We start from the raw sequence: 20,514 nt of genomic DNA, 5'->3' as shown, positions 1-20,514 counted from the left end.
CTCGCACAGAACCTGCCCCTGACATCCTGCCTAGCTGCAAATCACCCTGACTCTGGGCAACAGCAGGATATCTGAGACAAGTCTCAGAGAGGTTCCAGTATTTATGGTGTGTCAGAAACCGGAAACCTTGAACCAGACCAATGAATGACTTGTTGGAATGAATATTTCCATGTAAAGCTGTTTGGGCAAAAACAAAACAAAACAAAAAAAAAAAGTGTGTCACACTGCAGTTTCCAATATCACTATGACAAACAAATGTAAGATGGAGAGGTGGGACAGAGGTGGGAAAGATGGGGGAACAGATCGGTGAGTGTGTTGTGAAAAGAGGCAGACTAGAGATACAACATCAGTGACAGATGTGGGAGAAGGCTGTCCAGGATAGGGAACTCATTGTCACCGAGTAAGGTGGCCAGGGTGGTGTGCATCAGTCTGGAGTTGTGTAGACTCAATCCCTGAACACACCATCCAGCCAAACAATCACCCTGGCTCTGAGCCATGCCGGGGTCTTTGGCCTGTGCTGCTGCCAAGGGCCATGCTGGGGTCCGTGGTCCTGATGCAGCTGGGGGTTGTGTTGATGTCTATGGCCAGTGTTAACACCAAAAGCCATGCAGATGTCTGTGGTCTGTGCCAACGCCTGAAGCCATATTGATGTTCATGGACTAGACTGCCAGTGGGGACCACAGTGGTATCCATGGCCTGTGCCTTGGAGGCCATGTTGATGTCTGGCCTGTGCTGCTGCCAAGGGCCATGATGATGTCCGTGCCCATGATGCGACAGAGGGCTGTGTTGGTGCCCATGGTCTGTACTGCCACCAGGGACCGTGCTGACCGATGTCAGTGGCATGGGCTGTTGCCAGAAACATGTGGAAGTCCATGATCTGTGCTCCCTCTGACTATAAAAGGCAAGGAGGCTACTTTCGCAGTCGTATCGATGACTGCCGACTCACAGTTGAGAAAGAGGCACATAGAAGGCTTCTGTGACAACACCCCCTCCCCACCAAAAAAAAAGTAACAGCCTAAACAAGAAGCCATTGAAGAGAACTCTTAAATTGTGATAAGGGCCAGAAGCGGAGGCACACACCTTTGATCCCAGCACTCGGGAGGCAGAGGCAGGGAGATCCCTGTGAGTTCAAGGGCTTCCTGATCTACAAATCAAGTTCCAGGATAGCCAGAGCTATTTACAGAGAAACCCTATCTCGAAAAACAAAAATAAATAAGTAAATAAATAAATAAATAAATAAATAAATAAATAAATAAATAAATAAATAAAAATTGAGTTAAGCATGTGAAGTGTAGCTCTCCACAGCCGATGGCTTCTGGAGGGGGTACAGGTAGAAAAGGATTAGTTTTCTTTAAAGGACTGGCCACCAGGAGTTTGACCATGCTTCAGTGAATAGATGAGCAATACATATTGGACTTGGCTTTTTTAATTTTTTTGTTGCTTTTATTTTTTCTTTCTTCTTTTTTTTGGGGGGGAGAGGAATACACAAGGGTGAAGGGGGTGTACCTGGGAGGACTGGGAGGTGAGTGGGATTGGGGTACATTATGTGAAATTCCCAAAGAATCAATAAAAATATTATGTTGGAAAAAAAAAAGAAAAGAATACAGGAGGTCTGTTAAGCAGGTGAAGCACACCCACAAATGGAATATATTATTAACATCCCAGTACTGAATATATAGGCGGTCACTGTAACAGGACCCAGATCTTAGCACAACTGACCCCATGATGAAAGTGCCACTCAGGCCCAGAGGCAGTGGTGGCGCACGCCTTTAATCCCAGCACTTGGAAGGCAGAGGCAGGCAGATATCTGAGTTCGAGGTCAGCCTGGTCTACAGAGCTAGTTCTAGGACATTGAGGGTATGCAAAGAAACCCTGTCTCCAAAGACAAAAAAGAAAGAAAGAGAAGAAAAGGAAGTGTCATTCAGGCTGAAATACTCAGCACATGGACAGCACCACCTGCCAAAACTAAAACAAAGGCCTAATCCATCAAAGCCCATAGGTCGGGAAAGTCTCTAAATGTACTAACCTCACTTTCTGGCTTCTGTAGTTCTGCTTCTGGCTACTTGTTCTTGTTAACTGAAGTATGTCAACCCAGAACATGGTTTTTGTGCTTAAAAGCTAACTTTGAGAAAGGCTTGGGGCTACACTGGGATCCCACCCATCCAGTGTAGTTGACAGCCAGCTAATAAAGACTTTCTATTGGCTTAAACCCGTATCTGGGGAGTCCTCTCTGGTGAATACCCCACAGCAGTTATAAAAGGTAAAGGGATGACTTGTTGGGAAAGTGACAGCCAAGGATGGTAAGAAGTCTAAGACCATACAAAACTGGTGTGTTTATGATGCGGCATTATAACAGCAAAATACTGGAAAATCCCACTAGAGAGCTGATGACACCCATTCTGACAGAGTCACCTATAGCTTCTGACACAGAAAACATCCCAGCAGAAAAAGACGTGGCAAAGCAGAATGTGAGGCAGAATCCCCTGGGGAAAGACAGACAAACAAGTCACATTTATATATGAACACTATGCTTATTATATGTGTAGGAAAACATACACTATTCCTTTTGTGATTTCCACTTTAGGTATGGGATTCTGGAACATTTTTGTTTTCTAGGTTACACAGATCTGTAATACTAAAATTTATTTTGGACAAGGTCTCAAAAACAAGCCTTAGATTCCCAATCCCTCTGTCAAAGTGATGAGGTTACAGGCATACATTACCACCACTGGCCCAGTAATACTGAAGTTTGTTTGTTTTCAGACAAGGTTTCACTAACTATGAGGATCCTGGGCAAAGGCAGTGACAGTTCTGCTTGAGCCACCTGGGCACACACAGAATCTGGAGGCCAGGGCTACACTTACCATTTACAACTCGCTTGCACTGAAGCATCTTAAGGTCAATCAGCTCCTGCAGAGGAATCAGAAGACATTCATCAATCCTGGACACGAGGCCTCCACACAGATGGAAGATCTTTATTATATTCATGATGACCACTATTTAGCCAATAACCACAATACTGACAACAAACCACAGCTTTGGGGACACACTGTCCTGTTTCCTACAACTAAGCATGGCAAGGAAGGCCCTGAGTGAGCTACCATGAATCTGCTGTTTTCTCCAAGACCCTGGAGATATTTGGAGCTAACAAAGGATGAGCCACTCAGAGTGCTAGAAAGAAGAGAATTGTCCAGGATATAGACACTGAGACACTGTTCTTAGAGACTAGTCTCAGCTCAAGCTCCACCACTTCAAAGAAACCTCCCACTGCAATTACTAGTCAAAGGGCAGACAGTGAAGGGCTGCTAGGGAACAGCCAAGGACAAAATGAGAAATAGAGAATAAAAGCCCCAAGAGGAAGATGTGAGACAGACACAGGAAAGAAAAATCTACTCAGCTTACTGTATGTAAACAAAGAGGTGAGCCTCCGACCAGGGTAAGATATTCCAGCAGATTCAGGACAGAAAGGAAAAGGAGATTTCTTCAAAATCAGCATTATAAATGGAGAAAATTAGATGTCTACTGGTGGGTAATTCTTGGCTGGCTACAACACTGTAATGCTTTGTTCAGTGATTATTTCAGCAGATGTGGAAGACGAGTCTGAAGCTCATGGCCATGGACTTTGGGCATCCAAAAGAAAGTAAAAGACTACCATCCAAGATATTCATCCCCATACTGACCTCTTAGGAGCCTCAGCAAACCACAACCCCAGCCTGGTGGATACCGTTACATGCATAGGAGTGTCAAGGGGATGATCAAAAGGTCCTGATGGCATCCATGTGGCATCTCTCAACAAAACCAACATGTAGGTAAACATATGTTCTATGTATTTCTGTGTCTGTTCTTTCAATACAACATTCAAATCATCAAACATCTACTGTCCAGTCCTGAACAAATGAACCACAGTCAAATTTGGGCACGTGGTTATGATTCTATGCCCCATGTCTGTGATTTCAACTACTTGAGGGGCAGAGGTAGAAATTAGATGTTTTTGTTTGTTTGTTTGTTTGTTTGTTTGTTTTTAAAGATTTATTATTTATTTTGTATACAGCATGTATGACTGCAGGCCAGAAGAGGGCACCAGATCTCATTACAGATGGTTGTGAGCCACCATGTGGGTGCTAGGAATTGAACTCAGGACCTCTGGAAGAGCAGTCAGTGCTCTTAACCTCTGAGCCAATCTCTCCAGCCCCAGAAGTTAGATGTTTAAGGGCAGTCTAGTCAACTTTGTGAGCTCATACCTTAAATATAAAATTATATATTTGAAAAAAATATTTATTTTTATTTTATGTGTATGAATGTTTGGCTTGCACGTGCATATACACCATGTGAATGCCTTGTGCCTACAGAGGTCAGAAGTGGGCACTGGATACTCTAGAATTGGAGTTACATATGGCTATGGCATGGTTTGTCAGTGCTGGGAACCAAACCAGGATCCTCTTGCAAGAGCAGCGAGTGCTCTTGACCACTGAGCCATCTCTTCATTCCCAAAACAAATTTTTAAACAGTTGAACAAGCTAACCAATTGTACCACATTAACACTCAAAAAAATTTTCAAAGAGCTGGCAATGTAGCTCAGTGGTGTAGCTTTGAATTTGTTCCCTGGTACGACCAAAGGAACAAAACCAAAAGTAAGCAGGGCATGGCAGTGTCTGCCTGTAAGCCTGGCATTTGGAAAAGTGAAGGCAGGAGAGTCATAAGTTCAAGACCTGCCTAGGATGTTGGGTACAGTGGCTCATGACTGTAATTCCCAGGATACAGAAGCAGGCAGATCTCTGTGAGTTCGAGGTCGGCCAGGACTAAACAGTAACACCCTGTCTCAAACAAAACAAAACAGAAAGGCAGAAATGAGCTGGAGATGGTAGAGTGCTTGCCTACCATGCACAAAGCCCTGAGTTTCACCCCCAAAACTGCATAAAAATAGAAATGGGTTGCACACTTGTAATACCAGCACTTAGAAGGCAAAAGCAAGAGAATCCAAAGTTCAAGGTCATCTTTGACTACATAGTGAGTTTGTGGTCAGCCTGGAATAAACTTGAAAAAAAAAAATTAAGGGAAGGAGGTGTGTGTGTGTGTGTGTGTGTGTGCGCGCGCGCGCGCGCGCGCGCGCGCTCTTGTGAATGCCATGTCATTCACACACATAGAGGACAGGAAACTTGAGAGTAGTTTCTCCCTTTCCACCATGTATGTTCAAAGGATTGAACTCAGGTCATCAGGTTTGGCAGCAAGAGTCTTTATCCAGTGAGCCATCTCATTAGCTAGGTAAATTTGGTTTTATTTTTATATTGTTTTCTTTTGATTTTTAGACAGGGTCTTGCTACATAGCTCAAGGCTGGCCTGGAACTCAGTCAGATATGCCTTTGCCTCCGGGTTAGGATTAAAGACATGTATTACCACATACAGCCTAGATAAATCTTTTTTGTGGTTGTTGTTTTGGTTTTGGTTTGTTTTGGGGTTTGTTGTTGTGGTTGTTTTTTTTTTTTTTTTCTAGACAGGGTTTCTCTGTGTAGCTTTGGAGCCTGTGCTGGAACTCACTCTGTAGACCAGGCTGGCCTCGAACTCACAGAGATCTGCCTGGCTCTGCCTCCCGAGTGCTGAGATTAAAAGGCGTGCACTACCACTTAGATAAATCTTAAAAACATTATGCTAGAGTCTGGAGAGATGGCTCAACATTAAGAGCACCTGCTGCTCTTACTGGGGACTAGAGTTCAGTTCCCAGCACCCACATCAGGTGGCTCACAACTGCTTGTAACTCCAGTCCCAGGGGACCTGATACCCTGCTGTGATCTCCACAAATACTGTGCTTACATGAACATATCCACATAAATTAGAATAACTTTTTTTAAAAAAAAAAGACATTATGCTAGGTAAAATAAACTAGCTAAACAATGATAAATACGGTATGGTTCCACTTATCTGAGTCCCTTGGAGAAACAGAAAACAGAATAGTGGTAATCAGAGGCTAGATAGGAAGGTAAGAGGGGAGTTGCTCTTATGTAATTTCAGTTTTGCAAGATGAGGTCTGTTTCATAACAACACAGATATACTTCACACTACTGAACTATACACTAAAAATGGTTACAATGGGGATAGAGAGATGGCTTAGTGGTTCAGAGCACTTGCTGCTCTTGAAAAAAATCCCAGGTTGCCGGGCGGTGGTGGTGCACGCCTTTAATCCCAGCACTCAGGAGGCAGAGCCAGGCGGATCTCTGTGAGTTCGAGGCCAACCTGGTCTACAGAGTGAGTTCCAGGACAGGTACCAAAGCTACATAGAGAAACCCTGTCTCAAAAAAAACAAAACAGAACAAAACAAAACAAAAAAAAGTTCTACGTTTCATTTCCAGTGCCTCCCATGGCAGCTCACAACCACTCCTAACTCAGATTCAGGGATCCTATGCCCTCTTCTGGCCTCCTGGGGCACCAGGCACCCACAGCTTGCACAGACATTGCTGTGTAGGAGTTTCCTCTGAGACTAAAAGATTCCTTTAATCCCAGCACTCAGGAGCTGATGATTCTAAAGAGCTGAGGCCCTTACCACCACCTGTTCCAGTACATGAAATTAACAAGATGGGGGGCATGGCAGGGACAAGAGGCCAGCACTCCAGGGATCAAGTCTTTCTTACTACAGGCACAGACTTAGGAAGAGACAGGACATGGAGTGGACAAACATTTACCGATGAAGACAGAATGTAAAATGCAAGTACAATGGAGAGGGACACCATTCACCCTGACCCTGGGAGGGCACGGCTGGACAGAGATGGAGCCGAACAGCAGGCAGGCTGGGGGCTTCCCCTGGAATCTATCATCCACTGTACCTGCTCGGCAACACAGGACTACACAGGTGAAGAGCTAACATGTCCCTCTCTGTTGTCCTGCAGAAGCGTGCGGGTTCACCATAAGCAAGGAAAAGTCAACGTTTGTCTGCTGGACATGGTGGTGCATGCCTTTAATTCCTACACTCAGGAAGCTAGAAGCAGGTGGATCTCTGGGCGTTTGGGGCCAGTCTGAACTACATAGTGAGTTCTAGAAAAGCCAAGGCTATATAGTTAGACCCTGGCTCAAAAAAAAAAAAAAAAAGTTAACAGTTGTCTGTTCCTTGGGATTTGGTCTTTCTTGTCCCCCAGGCCTCAGGCTCTGAGAAGTCAGTGATTCTTTATTATTCTTCTTCCTATTTCCCTTCCAAACCAAAGAAACTTTTCTGGAGGATAAAGATGAGTGCCAGCCAAGAAAAACTATGATAACACACAGCTGAGCACCCCAGGGTTCTGAGGAGGCAGATGATTCAGGTCTGGTGTCCCAGTACCTGATCCCAGGAAGCAGCTTCCCCTGCCTAGGTGTGTTCTGACACTGGGAAAGCTTATGGACCTGCTTACTAACAGTTCCATCACATTCCCTACAAATACCTAGGAATGAGGACGTGAGCCTCTGTGTGCCTCAATTCAGAACATGCTTTCTGCCCTCTGCATTGAATTCCTGGAACAGCCAGCCCATGGTGGCACATACCTGCAATCCCAGCACTTGGGAACTCACAGCACTTGGGAGCTAGAGTCAGGAAAATCTAGACTTCAAGGCTAGCCTTAGATATGTAGATAGTCTGGGGACAGCCTGAATCACAATGAGACTTTGTCTTGAAAAAACAAAGAGAGAGAAAGATCTCATTGGTGAACCTCCCTTTCTTCCTCCCTTCCTCCACTTCACCCTGCCATCATCTTGAAACCCCTGGCCCTATGCTACTCCAAGTACCAGCACAATCCCCAACCATAGGCATACCTCCTACCAGGCGTCTCAGCTTTCTGTTCCATAAGGCTGTGAGCAAGTATATCCAGCTGCCAAGTCAAACTACACCCTCATCTCCACAGGAACAGGATGAAAGCATCACCTTCCACAAGTTCCTGTTGAAATGACTAGTAATGCCATCCCATCCCAACTTTATTTTGTTTCTGCCTGGTCAAGCCTTCCACACTCCACCATCCCTAACAGTTACCTTTGCCTTGGCAGTGCTTCTGGGACTGTCTGTGACCTTGACTATGGCCAGACTTATGCAGTGTCTAGAAGATACTGCTGAGCCTTGCAAAAGAAGCACATGTTGTCAAGTGGTGGTGGTGGGTGGTTGTGGGGGTGGGGTTGGGGCTGGGGGTGGCACACACCTTTAATCCCAGCATTCAGGAAGCAGAGGCTGGCGGATCTCTGTGAGTTTGAGACCAGCCTGGTCTACAGAGTGAGATCCAATACAGCCAGGGTTATACAGAGAAACTCTGTCTCAAAACAAACAAACAAACAAACAAACAAACCAAAAAAAGAAAGCAGATGTTACTAGGCCACTCTAAATCCCTCACTAAGGTACTACCTCCCATAATCATGGTTTTGTCTCTGAAAACGCTACACCTCTGATGTGGGACCAGAGACAAAGGAAGAACACCCTTCTCATTGCACATGCTCCAAGGCCTTATAAAAGCCCTCCTCCCCTTTGCCCAGCCCTCTGCTCTCTCTTCCCGTTCAAAGGCAGCCACTCCCTTGTGTTTGTTCCCAATACATCTCTTGTGTGAGGTTTGCTGCACAGTGAAACTTTGTGGAATTTCTTGGCTCCTGGCTGCCACAATACCCTGGTGCTGGAAAAAACCCTTACACCTGATCTTGGGCATCAAGAGACCTTTCAGAGGCACAGGGTCTGGCCCACTCTTGGTCTGGCCATTAATAAAAGGACTCAAAACTATAATGGGCTCAATCAGCATGGTGGTCAATAACTATACCACACGGATCATTTCATTACCCCCTTCCTCGTTTCCAACAGAAGAGTGGCTTCCTAACCGTCCTATAAGCCCTAGGGACCTCTTGGCTGAACTCCTTCCATTCCTTCTTCCTTCTTTGCCTGTCACCTCAGAGAGGGGCTTGTCCTACCACTTTGCCAAGAAGCTTAGGCTGGTGTTGTGAAGCAATTTCCTCCAAGATAAAACCTTTCCTCCTGGAGGAAAGCTAGCTAACCACACTAGATAAACTGTTTCGTTTAGTTTTTCTTTCCAGACAGGGTTTCTCTGTATAGCTCTGCCTGTCCTGGAACTCACATTGTAAACCAGGCTGGCCTTGAACTCACAGAGCTCAGCCTGCCTTTGGCTCCCAAGTGCTGGGATTAAAGGCATGTGCCACCAGGCCTGACTAACACTGGATATTCTAAAAAGAGGTGAAATCTTCCATCCTTTCGCCTTCTATGCTGGAGGGAGTCTCTCAAGGACCTAAGATGTGAAACATTCCTTCCTGAAGGAGAACACCTTAGGCTCAGGAAGTAAACAACTCAAAGGCTTCAGAAAGTTACTGAAACTAATCGGATATACCAGGCTCCTCCCACCAAGCACATATAAGTAGTTAGGATTTTTAAAAATTACTGTCTCGCTCAGATTAGCTAAACCACCTAGAAGGACAGAGACTGGCTGAACTATCTAGAAGAGGCTCAAACCAACTGGGCTGCCTCTAAGAAACATTTCTCCAACCTGTCTAGCTGCCTGAAAGTTGTGCAATGCACTCTACATTCCCAGCCTTTGTGAGTCACCACCCATGCTGGGGTGAGCTTTGGTAATACAGTGCCTGTGAGTCATTTCTGCTCCTGTATGTAACTCTTCAAGAAACTCCAATAAAACTCATTTGGATCATTATAATCTCAAAAAATAAAATAAAATAAAACTCATTTGCTCAGCAAGTTGGACTTTGGTGGTATCTGTACTTCGCTCTGTTACTGTTACCCTATCTGGGGTGAGTATATGTTTGTTCACATCTCTCTAGAAATGTCAACAACAGCTGGCGGCTGGATATGGTGGCACATGCCTATAGTCCCAGCACTCTGGAGACTGTGGACAGCCTGGGTTACAAAGGTAAGATTCTGTCAAAAAAAAAAAAAAAAAACCCTGGAGCCAGGAAGGTGGCTCAGCAAGTAAAAGACCCCCCTGCACAAACGTGATGACCTAAGTTCCGTCTGCAGAACCCAAGGGGGACTTAGAGAACCACCCCCCAGAACTGTCCTTTGACCTTCGAATGCAACTCTAGCTCCTCCCCACACAAACATTTTGTTAAAAGAAGATTTTAAACTAGGGTGTGATTCATGGTAGAATACTTGTCTAAGACCCGCAAAGTCCTAGATTCCATCTCCAGCATCAAAAACAAAATCCTGACCTTGCCTGACCCACCTTGTACTGAATGCCTTCCTTCCTCTTCTTCTATAAACATGCAAGTCATTTTCAAGTCACTTTCGCCACCCTACTTCTTTTAAACCTCAAGCTACCTATACCTGCCTATCCTCTCCCTACCTTAACCTTAACTACCTGACAGAGTGGTCACAAGTCCGGTTTCTGTCTCCTGGCTTGCTATTCCCTCTTCAAGCTCTGAGCCCTCTAATGCTCTACAGCTGTTCCCAGTGGCCTCCTTCTCTTATCAAATACCTTGTGGTTTTCTTCACAAAGTTCATTTATTTATCTGGCTGATCAGCTATCTGGTTGATTGCTTAGAGTTTTTTTGGTTTGGGTTTTGTTTTTGTTTTGAGATGGGTCTTATGTAGCTAGATCTATGCATGTTACCTCTCAGCACTTGGGAAACTGAAGCCTAACAGAATAGACTGTGGGGCTAGGCTGGACAACATAGTAAGATGCTAACTCAAAAAAAAGAAAGAAAAAAAACTTATTTGTTAAAAGATTGGTCCCTAATGCAACATTTCCAGAAGTGGGGCTTTTGACATTATCAGTAAGTTAATCTAATGATATTATTGGGAGATGATAGAAACTTGCAGAGATGTGGCCTAACTGAAGGAAGTATGTCTAAGGGGTATGAATGCCTGGTTCATTTTCTCTGTCTCTTGGTTGATACGAGGTGTGAAGACTCTTCTACCACACATTTTGACAGTCATGTTCTGATAGCCCTCCAGAAAATTCTGATAAGTGTTCAACTGAGAACACTCCCTCACTACCCAGTATCAGCTTACTCTTGTAATTCCATTTTCCTATCAGATCTTTCTGAACCTGGGTCTGAAGCCCCAGTAATCCCTGGAGCACCAGTGGATATATTTACTGACCTATCACCAAAAAATCCTATAGCTACCTATGCCGACCTTATCCAACTTCCTCACCCTGAATCTGGTTCTCTTTCTCTTCTTCCAAATGTCAGTTAGTTCGCTGGTGTACTGAATGGGGACCTGGGCAGTGACATGACAGGATGCCCATCTACCCATCTGACCCACAGCTGTCTGCCATCTAAGTTGCTGAGAGCCTCTGGACCAGCAGAACTCATCAGTGTCATGTGTGTTGATCTCTCCTGATTTTAGGGAGACCATGAGTGGAGGTCCCATTCTGCCTCCCCCACTCCCAAATACTGCCATACCCAAAGATGAAAGCTGTTCCCCCTCCCCTAAGACTCCCAGAAAACCAGGAATGCCTTACCTCACAGTAAACAATGTCTGCTCCATAATCCAGGGCTAGGAGCCGCATTGGTAGAGTCCCCACCCGAACCATGGGGGCTAAGATGAGTTTATTGTGGTAGCACAGGGAGAGGCTGTTCACAATCATTCCTCCTCTGCTGGGCCTGAAGAACGGGAAAACAGGTTAGAAACACAGCGGTGGGCTGGTGAAACGGTTCAGGGGGTAACAGCACTTGCTGGACGACCGACTACCTGAGTTTGATCCCTGGAACCCACAGTGGAAGGAGAGAACTGACTCCTGAAAGTCCTCTGACCTAGGTCATGCCCACCACACACATACACAATTAAAAATAAAATTTTTTTGTTTTGGTTTTTTCAAGACGGGGTTTCTCTGTGTAGTTTTGGTGCCTGTCCTGTATCTCGCTCCGTAGACCAGGCTGGCCTCAAACTCACAGAGATCCGCCTGCCTCTGCCTCTCGAGTGTTGGGATTAAAGGAGTGTGCCACCACCGCCTGGCTAAAAATGATTTTTTTTTAATTAATTAATTTATTTTGTATACCGTATTCTGCTAGCACATATGTCTGCAAGCCAGAAGAGGGCACCAGATCTCATTACAGATGGTTGTGAGCCACCATGTGGTTGCTGGGAATTGAACTCAGGACCTCTGGAAGAGCAGCCAGTGCTCTTAACCTCTGAGCCATCTCTCCAACCCCCTAAAAATGATTTTTAAATTAAAAAATATATAGAGGGAAATCTCAGTAGTTAGGAGCATGTGCTGCTCTTGCAGAGAACCTGAGTTTGATTCCCCGGACCTACAGGGCAGCGTACAACCTTCGGTAACTCCAGTTTCAGGGGTTCTGACACCCTTTTCCGACCTTCACAGGCACCAAGCACACGTGTACTGCAAAGATACACATGCAGGCAAAAATGCTTACATATATATGTATATATATATGTATATGTGTGTGTGTGTATATATATATACATACATATATATGTGTATATATGTGTGTGTGTGTGTGTGTGTGTATATATATATATAATAAAATAACTTTAAAAAAAAGAGCAGGGTGGTAGTGGCGCATGCCTTTAATCTTAGCACTCGGGAGGCAGAGGCAGGCGGATCTCTGTGAGTTCGAGGCCAGCCTGGGCTACAGAGCAAAATCCAGGATAGGCTCCAAAAATACACAGAGAAACCCTGTCTCGAAAGACCAGAAGGGGAAAAGAAAAAGAAAAGAAAAAAAGAAATTTAGTGAGGAAAAAAATCCCTTCTATCACCCAGGGCAGGCATCCTCCATACTTCCAACACTCATCTCTGGTTCATGCTCAGCTGTTCACCTAACAACTATTCATTAAGTGCCAGTCACTGTCATAGTCTCAGAGAACAAAACGGACTAGCAGAACTAACAGGACTCCTGCCTGGCAGAGTGTTCAGTCCAGTAGGGGAGTACTAGCAAAAAAACTAGTAAATATATAAATAAATAAACCATTATATAGTGTACTGGAAAAAAAAATTAAAAAGCAGACAAAGAGCCAGGCAGCGGTAGAGCACGCCTTTAATCCCAGCACTCGGGAGACAGCGGCAGGTGGATCTCTGTGAGTTCGAGGCCAGCCTGGTCTACAGAGTGAGTTCCAGGACAGGAACCAAAACTACACAGAGAAACCCTGTCTCGAAAAACCAAAACCAAACAAACAAAAAAAGCAGACAAAGAAAGACTGAAAGCGTTAGAATCCGTTTTATTTTTTTTTTATTTTTTTTTTTGGTTTTTCGAGACAGGGTTTCTCTGTGTAGCTTTGCGCCTTTCCTGGAGCTCACTTGGTAGCCCAGGCTGGCCTCGAACTCACAGAGATCCGCCTGGCTCTGCCTCCCGAGTGCTGGGATTAAAGGCGTGCGCCACCAACGCCCGGCTTAGAATCCGTTTTAAATAGAGAAGCTGAGGTATGTGTCATTAAAAAAAATAAATAAATAAGATTTAAACGAAGATTTGGAGCAGCCAAGTAGGAATCTAGTAGGTGGGACATTCTCAAGACTTTGTTGCCTCTTCAAAGGTGACCTCGTAAAGGGTTCTAAGAGGGGAGGTAGCAGGCGCTCACTCCTGTTTTCACAGGACCACAATGACTGTTGTAGTAACAGAAAACTGGGGGAAGGGTCAGGAAAGAGCCTGCAGCAGACAGGACTGCAGGGAGGTAAGTTCAAAGGCCATTCAGTCGTCATTCAGCGATGACAGGGACTCTGTGAGTTAGGAGGGAGTAGTCACATACTAGAGCTACGGTGAAGAGGGAGCCAATAGGAAGAGAGAAGGCGAGGGCTGGGGCTGCCGGGCTACATAAAGACAGAAATGGAGGGATGTGGGGAGAGAACCAAACACAGGGACTGGAGGGTACTAGTAAGGCCCTTGCTTAGTACGCATGCACAGGGCCCCAGCTCCCACCCCACGGCCATAAAGAAGAAAAATAAAATAAAATAAAAACCTATGTCCTACTTTTTTTTTTTTTTTTTAAAGACGGGGTCTCACTATTATAGTCCAGGTTGACCTGAACATGCTCTTTAGACCAGGCTGGCCTCCAAGTCAGAGACCAGCCTGCCTCTGCCTCTCAAGTACTGGGATTAAAGGCAGGTGCCACCATGCCCACCTAAATGTTGATCTTTTTAATGGTACTGCCATCAATAGGTAGCTATCAGGGACTGGTTCTGAGAACCTCAGAGTTCTAAAGTACTAAAATCTGGTGATGTTCAATCAAGCCCCTTATATAAAATTCCTACATACCCATCTATATACTTTTGTTCTTGGCGGGGATTGAAAATTAGAACTTCATAAAAGACAGTAGGCAAGCATGGTATCACTAAGCTATCCCAACCTCTCCCATATGTTTTAAATCATTTGTAAATTATGATGACTAATACAATACAAACACAATGTAAATAGTTGTTATACTATATTGTTAGGGAGTAACATTAAAGGAAAATGTATGTACATGTTTAGTACAGACACATTTTTTTTCATGAATCTTTTCACTGTACAGTGGGAAAAATCCACAGATATCCACTTATAAATATGAAGGGCCAGTTCTAGTTAATGAAATTAAAACACTTTCTCCAGATGTTAGGTACCTCCCAGGTAATCAATCCACAAACATTGGCCTTATCTCCCACTCCAGGCACATCACACTACATAAAATATCTGACACCCATTTTTTTCCCAGATGTGTTCAAGAAGTACGAAATAAAAAACAAACAAACAAAAAAAAAAACCTTTTAAAATAAGCTGAACCACTAAATTCAAGTCAAGTAGTCTGCTATGTGAGATAAGCTTGATCACTCCATGAGGGTAACGGGACCCTTCTTACTATTTCTATTCGGGCAACTCAGAATCTGCCTGAGAAGTCAATGGACATCAAGGGTGGTGAGTCCAGTATGAGAGCTGGAGGGGGTGACACGGGATGGAGGGGAAGCTGGCCTGGGAAGGAAGGGACAACGTTTGAGACCTTATCTCCTACTTCAGAGACGAAATAAGCTGCAGGCCACCAGCATGCACTCCCGAGTCTCAACTAGAGAGCAGGGTTGAGCCTAAATCCAGCCTCCCAACCTTTGCCTCAGTCCCCAGGCCCACCATTCATTCAGACTCTTGACTACACTTGGATCGCCCAGGCTTTGAGCAGAGCGCCTACCTATGCAAACATCGCCGCACTCCGCACCCTTGGGGTTTTATGGGACGCTTGGCAGGGGACCATGACCACAAATAAGAATCTCAGAAATTAGGCACCCAATTGACCGAGGCCATCCTCACTCCTGATGCCTTGAGCCAGGGCCCCACGGCCACCTCCTATTGCCGACCCCCACTCCTGTCTCCACCGAACACCCTTCCCCAAAGATGACCCCAATCTGCACGTCGCCGCGCCCGACGGTAACCTACAGACCTCGCAGCCACTGAACTGTAAGGATCCTCCCTCCTTCCTAGGGTGCTGCAGTGCCTCACGCCACACGCCACACTGAGCCGCGCCAGCCACCGTACTCAGGACCACGGTCGCGTGCTTGACGTCACTAGCATGCGCCCCTTCGGCATCAAGGGAACTATGGCTTTAGCCTGGCCAACGCGGCTGTTGTCACCAGCCGTTCGGTCGCTTCTGGAGCCCCGACGGAGCATAGCGGTGCGCGGTTCCGACGAGCCCTTGCCAGTGGTGCGCATCCCGCGGGCTCTGCAGCGACGGCAGCAACAGCGACAGAGCGATCGAGGGAGTTGCCCACTACCGGTGCTCGTGCGACCTGGCCCCTTGCTGGTCTCGGCGCGGCGGCCGGAGTTGAACCAGCCCGCGCGCCTCACGCTGGGGCGTTGGGAGTGCGCGCCCCTGGCCTCGCGCGGCTGGAAGCATCGGCGATCGCGTCAGGATCATTTTTCCATAGAGCGAATGCAGCAAGAGGCGCCCGCCCTGGCGAACCTCTCGTCCCGTTGCAGTTTCGTGGACCTGGGTCTGGAGCCCCGAGTGCTGCTCGCGCTTCAGGAGGCTGCACCCGAAGTCGTTCGGCCAACCTCGGTGCAGTCGAAAACCATCCCCCCGCTGCTTCGCGGACGCCACATTCTTTGCGCTGCGGAAACCGGCAGTGGCAAGACTCTGAGCTACCTACTGCCCCTATTTCAACGTCTCCTGAGCAGGCCAGACCTGGACTCCCGCAGTTCCGCGGCTCCCCGGGGCTTGGTTCTGGTTCCTTCCCGAGAATTAGCCCAACAGGTGCAGGCTGTGGCCCAGTCATTGGGTAGGTACTTGGGCCTGCAGGTGATAGAGATTGGAGGAGGCCTCGGCATGGGTAAGCTCAAACTGCAGCTGAGTAAACTGTCGTCAGCGTCAGCGGATGTACTTGTGGCCACCCCAGGGGCTCTGTGGAAGGCCCTGAAAAGTCAACTGATCAGCTTACAGCATCTTTCCTTCATAGTGTTAGATGAAGCAGACACATTGCTAGATGAAAGCTTCCTGGAACTTGTGGACTACATCTTGGGAAACAGTGTTATAGCAGAAAGTCCAGCTGAGTTAGAAGACCCCTTTAATCCCAAAGCTCAGTTAGTGATGGTGGGAGCCACGTTTCCAGAAGGTGTAAACCAGCTGCTGAGTAAAGTCGCCAGCCCAGACTGTCTAACCACCATCACCAGCTCCAAGCTCCACTGCATCATGCCCCATGTCAGACAGACATTTATGAGACTAAAGGGAGCAGAGAAGGTAACAGAACTGGTTCAGATCCTCAAACAGCATGACAAAGCGAATAAGGCGAAACCCTCCGGAACTGTCCTGGTGTTCTGCAACAGCTCCAGCACTGTGAACTGGCTGGGATATATTCTCGATGACCACAAAATCCAGCATCTAAGGCTGCAAGGGCAAATGCCAGCCTCAATGAGGGCAGGTATCTTCCAGAGTTTCCAAGACGGCTCCCAAGACATACTTGTCTGCACAGACATAGCCTCTCGAGGTCTAGACAGCATTCACGTGGGACTGGTTGTCAATTATGATTTTCCCCCTACTCTGCAGGATTACATCCACAGAGCAGGAAGGGTGGGTCGTGTGGGCAGTGAAATGCCAGGGACCATCATCAGTTTTGTGACCCATCCCTGGGATGTGAGCCTGGTTCAGAAAATTGAGCTGGCAGCCCGTCGAAGGAGAAGCCTTCCAGGACTAGCATCTTCAGTGAAAGACCCTCTGCCTCAACAAGCCTAATTTTGGGCTAGCTTGAATCATGCTAGATCAGGGATCTTCCTGGGGGCCCAGGAGGGTTGAACACACTTGTCAGTGGGTGACATTGGATCACCACACAACTCCTTGCCTCTCAGAAAACATGATGAACTGTTAGGAGATTTGAAAAATAAGCTCATGGCCAGAATTGGAGACTAACATATTAAAAAATAATAATAATAAAGTGGATTTTGACTTTATATAATGTCATGATTTTTTCTTCTAATTGTATGTGTGTGTGTGTGTGTAGGTCAGAAGACAACTGTGTGTAATCAGTTCACTCCACCTTTCTGTGTGTTCAGGGATCTAACCAAGATCACCAGACTTGCTTGGCAAGTGTCTTTATCCACCTAGCTATCTCCATGTACCGCAAGTTATGATTTCTGACAAGAAATAATTTGTGTATTTTGAAACAGGTTGGCATTATGTAGCCCACAATTGACTTGAACTCACTGTGTAATTAGCTCAAGTTGGTCTCTAGTGATCCTTTTCTTCTTCCCTTTTTTTCCCCAATGGTTTTATAAGACAGGGTCTCTTACCTGGGTGGTGGTGGCACATGCTTTTAGTCCCAGCACTCGGAAGGCAGATGGAAAAGGATCTCTGAGTTTGAGGCTAGCCTGCTCTAGAGAGCAAGTTCCAGGACAGCCAGGGCTATACAAGGAAACTTTGTCTCCAAAAAACAACAACCAAAAGCAAACACAAACACAGAAAACCAGTCTCTTTATATAGGCCTGGCTGTCCTGGAACTTACAGCACAGACCAGGCTGGCCTCCAACTCACAAAGATCTTCATGTTGCTGCCTCCTGAGCACTAGAACTAAAGGCATGTGCCGCCACACTTGGACCACTAATGTTCTTAACCTGGCTGATCCAATGCCAGGACTGCAGACTTGTGCCTCTACACCAATAATGGTTTGGTGTGGCCTTGCCTAACAGTAACCACCATCCGAACAGAACTCGGTAGATCTTGAGGATTCACACTCCATCATATGTAGGATTTTGTTGGCTTGGATTGGGTTACTTTGTTTTCGTTTTTGTTTTGTTAAGGTTTATTTAATCTTGAATGATTTCTGTGTGTCTGTGTGTAGGTATGGGCACATGAAGCAGGCACTTCCAGAGGTTAGAAGCATGAGTGAGATCCCTAGAGCTGGAGTTATGTTCAATCATGAATGTTCTCATGAAGGTTCTGGAAACCAAACTCTGGTCCTCTGCAAGTATGCACTCTTACCTACTGAGCCCTCTAGCCAAGCACTGTTTGGGTTTTTTGTGTTGTTTCTTCTTGTCAAGGTTGTTTGCCCTATGGGCAGTTTAACCCAGGACCTGGAGCTTGTTGGTCAAGTGTTCTACCACTGAGCTAAGCTGCATCTCAAACACTGTGGTTTGTTGGGTTTGAAAAGGGAAGTGAAAAGATTGTCCATTTGTATCGTGTCATGGTGTCACGAGTCTGTTTTCTACTAAGTACTATTTCTACAGATATATCCTGCCAGTCTCACTATGTAGATCCCTGGCAACTGTTTTCCCTTGCAGCACCTTAACCTCCCAGAGGGTGACAACTATAAATATAATGACCTCCAACACTTAGAAATATGATGAGCTTGGCATCATGTGTCTGTAAGCTATAAATCTGGAATCCAAGAATGAATAATATGAAGCCATAGTGTTGCCGAAAAAAAAAAAAATCCCGAAACTGGGCCAATGAACTAATTAAATGATTATGGCACCTGACATCAAGTCTAAGAACCCACATGGTGAAAGGAGATAACTACCTCAAGTTGTCCTCTGACCTTAACACTAATCTGTGGCAAATGGGCACATACAGAGACATACAAACAAAAAGTAAATGTGAAAAGGAATTTGTCTAAAGACAAACACAGTATTTGTATGACCTTGGATATACCTGTAGATTTTTTTTTTTTTTTTTTTTTTTAAGATTTCTTGGGGGTTTTTTTGAGACAGGGTTTATCTGTGTAGCTTTGGAGCCTGTCCTGGATCTCACTTTGTAGACCAGGCTGGACTTGAACTCACAAAGATTCGCCTGGCTCTGCCTCCCGAGTGCTGGGATTAAAGGTGTGCGCCACCACCGTCTGGCCCTTTTTTTAAAGATTTATTTGTTTATTATGTATACAGTGTTCTGCCTACATGTGTCCCTGCAGTCCAGATCTCATTACAGATGGTTGTGAGCCACCATGTGGTTGCTGGGAATTGAACTAAGGACCTCTGGAAGAGCAGCCAGTGCTCTTAACCACTGAGCTATCTCTCCAGGCCCCACACCTGTAGATTTCATTATGTGAGTTTGGCAGGGATAGAGAGAGCCTATGTTTGTTTGTTTTGGTTTTTGTTTTATTATTTTTTTGAGACAGGGTCTCACTGCTGGCATGAAACTTGCTCTGTAGACTAGACTGGTCTCAAACTCAGAGAGTTCTTCCTGCCTCTGTCTCACAAATGCTGGGATTAAAGCTGGGTGTGGTGGCATATGTGACTTGTATTTTTAGTAGTATAAGTTCAAGGGTACCCTTGAACTCATACTATTCTTCCTACCTCAGCCTTCTATTATTACTACTACATATATTGGAGCCCATGCCTGCTTCAATCTTTTTTTAAAAATTGAATAAATTTATTTATTAAGAGGAAACTATTCTTTTTTAAATAATTTTTAAAAGATTTATTTTATGTCTGAGCGCTCTACCTGCATGTACACCTGCATGCCAGAAGAGGGCAGCAGATCTCCTTATAGACGTGTGATCATACTTTCCAAGTTAGTGTGTCTGTGTAAGGGTGGTGGGTTTTTGTTCCTGGTTTTATTTTCTATAATTTTTTCACAGATTCCCTTGAAATGTTGTTTGTCATTCAGCCTGGCTTGAATGTTAGTAATTAGTCAAAGATACATTTGAACTCATGGTCTCCTGAGGTCAAGTCCAAGGGTATATGATGTGCTCCCAGCGTTTGCTCTTTTGTCAACACATATTAAGAACGTTAATGTCCAAATGCTTAATAGAAGAGAATATAAGAAACATTAAATACCTCGTGTGTGTATTCAAAGAAACATTTTTCATCTATCTAGAAGAAATGTAATGAAGTGGCATAATTGGCAATCAACTGTATATTTCACAGTATAATGGATGTACTATGGATATGTAGATATCATTTATAGTTCCATGTATCTTCATGTCTTTATCAGTTATCCATTTCACATAATATCTTGAAGTATTGCCTTCTAAGGGAATTATCCAGAAATGCCAGATAATGTAATGCCATGCTATTTTTTTTAATCTGTTGTGTGTTTGTGTAATGTGACTATGGGTTTTAGGCCATGACAGATATGTGGAGACGAGAAGACAACTTGTGGGGTCTACTTTTGTCCAACTTCATATGGTGATCAAGATGAAGTTACAGCCTTGCACA

General features: G+C 45.3%; 2 protein-coding genes across 4 annotated transcripts in view; one reads left to right on the top strand and one right to left on the bottom strand.

The window, feature by feature from the left end:
• Dus2 (dihydrouridine synthase 2) overlaps positions 1-15,451 on the bottom strand; it is a 43,041-nt gene extending 27,590 nt beyond the window's left edge. For 2 of the 3 annotated variants that reach the window (XM_006986836.4, XM_076572115.1), the window contains exons 1-3: positions 15,314-15,451; positions 11,418-11,559; positions 2,865-2,910 (exon numbers count right to left, since the gene is read on the bottom strand). In XM_006986836.4, the coding sequence (XP_006986898.1) occupies positions 2,865-2,910; positions 11,418-11,543 (172 nt within the window). In that variant the 5' untranslated portion in view covers positions 11,544-11,559; positions 15,314-15,451. Of the gene's footprint in view, positions 1-2,864; positions 2,911-11,417; positions 11,560-15,064; positions 15,153-15,313 lie in introns of those variants that run through there. The other variant, XM_042277613.2, reaches the window with a different exon arrangement.
• Ddx28 (DEAD-box helicase 28) lies at positions 15,435-17,318 on the top strand. The gene has a single exon (XM_006986835.4). The coding sequence runs from the start codon at positions 15,443-15,445 to the stop codon at positions 17,096-17,098; it is 1,656 nt and encodes a 551-aa protein (XP_006986897.3). The 5' UTR covers positions 15,435-15,442; the 3' UTR covers positions 17,099-17,318.
• The last annotated feature ends 3,196 nt before the right edge of the window (positions 17,319-20,514 follow it).

The sequence above is a fragment of the Peromyscus maniculatus genome, chromosome 5, assembly GCF_049852395.1.
Source record: "Peromyscus maniculatus bairdii isolate BWxNUB_F1_BW_parent chromosome 5, HU_Pman_BW_mat_3.1, whole genome shotgun sequence".
Lineage (NCBI taxonomy): Eukaryota > Metazoa > Chordata > Mammalia > Rodentia > Cricetidae > Peromyscus > Peromyscus maniculatus.
The sequence above is the reverse complement of the archived record's forward strand: the minus strand, read 5'-3'. Positions and strand labels throughout refer to the sequence as shown.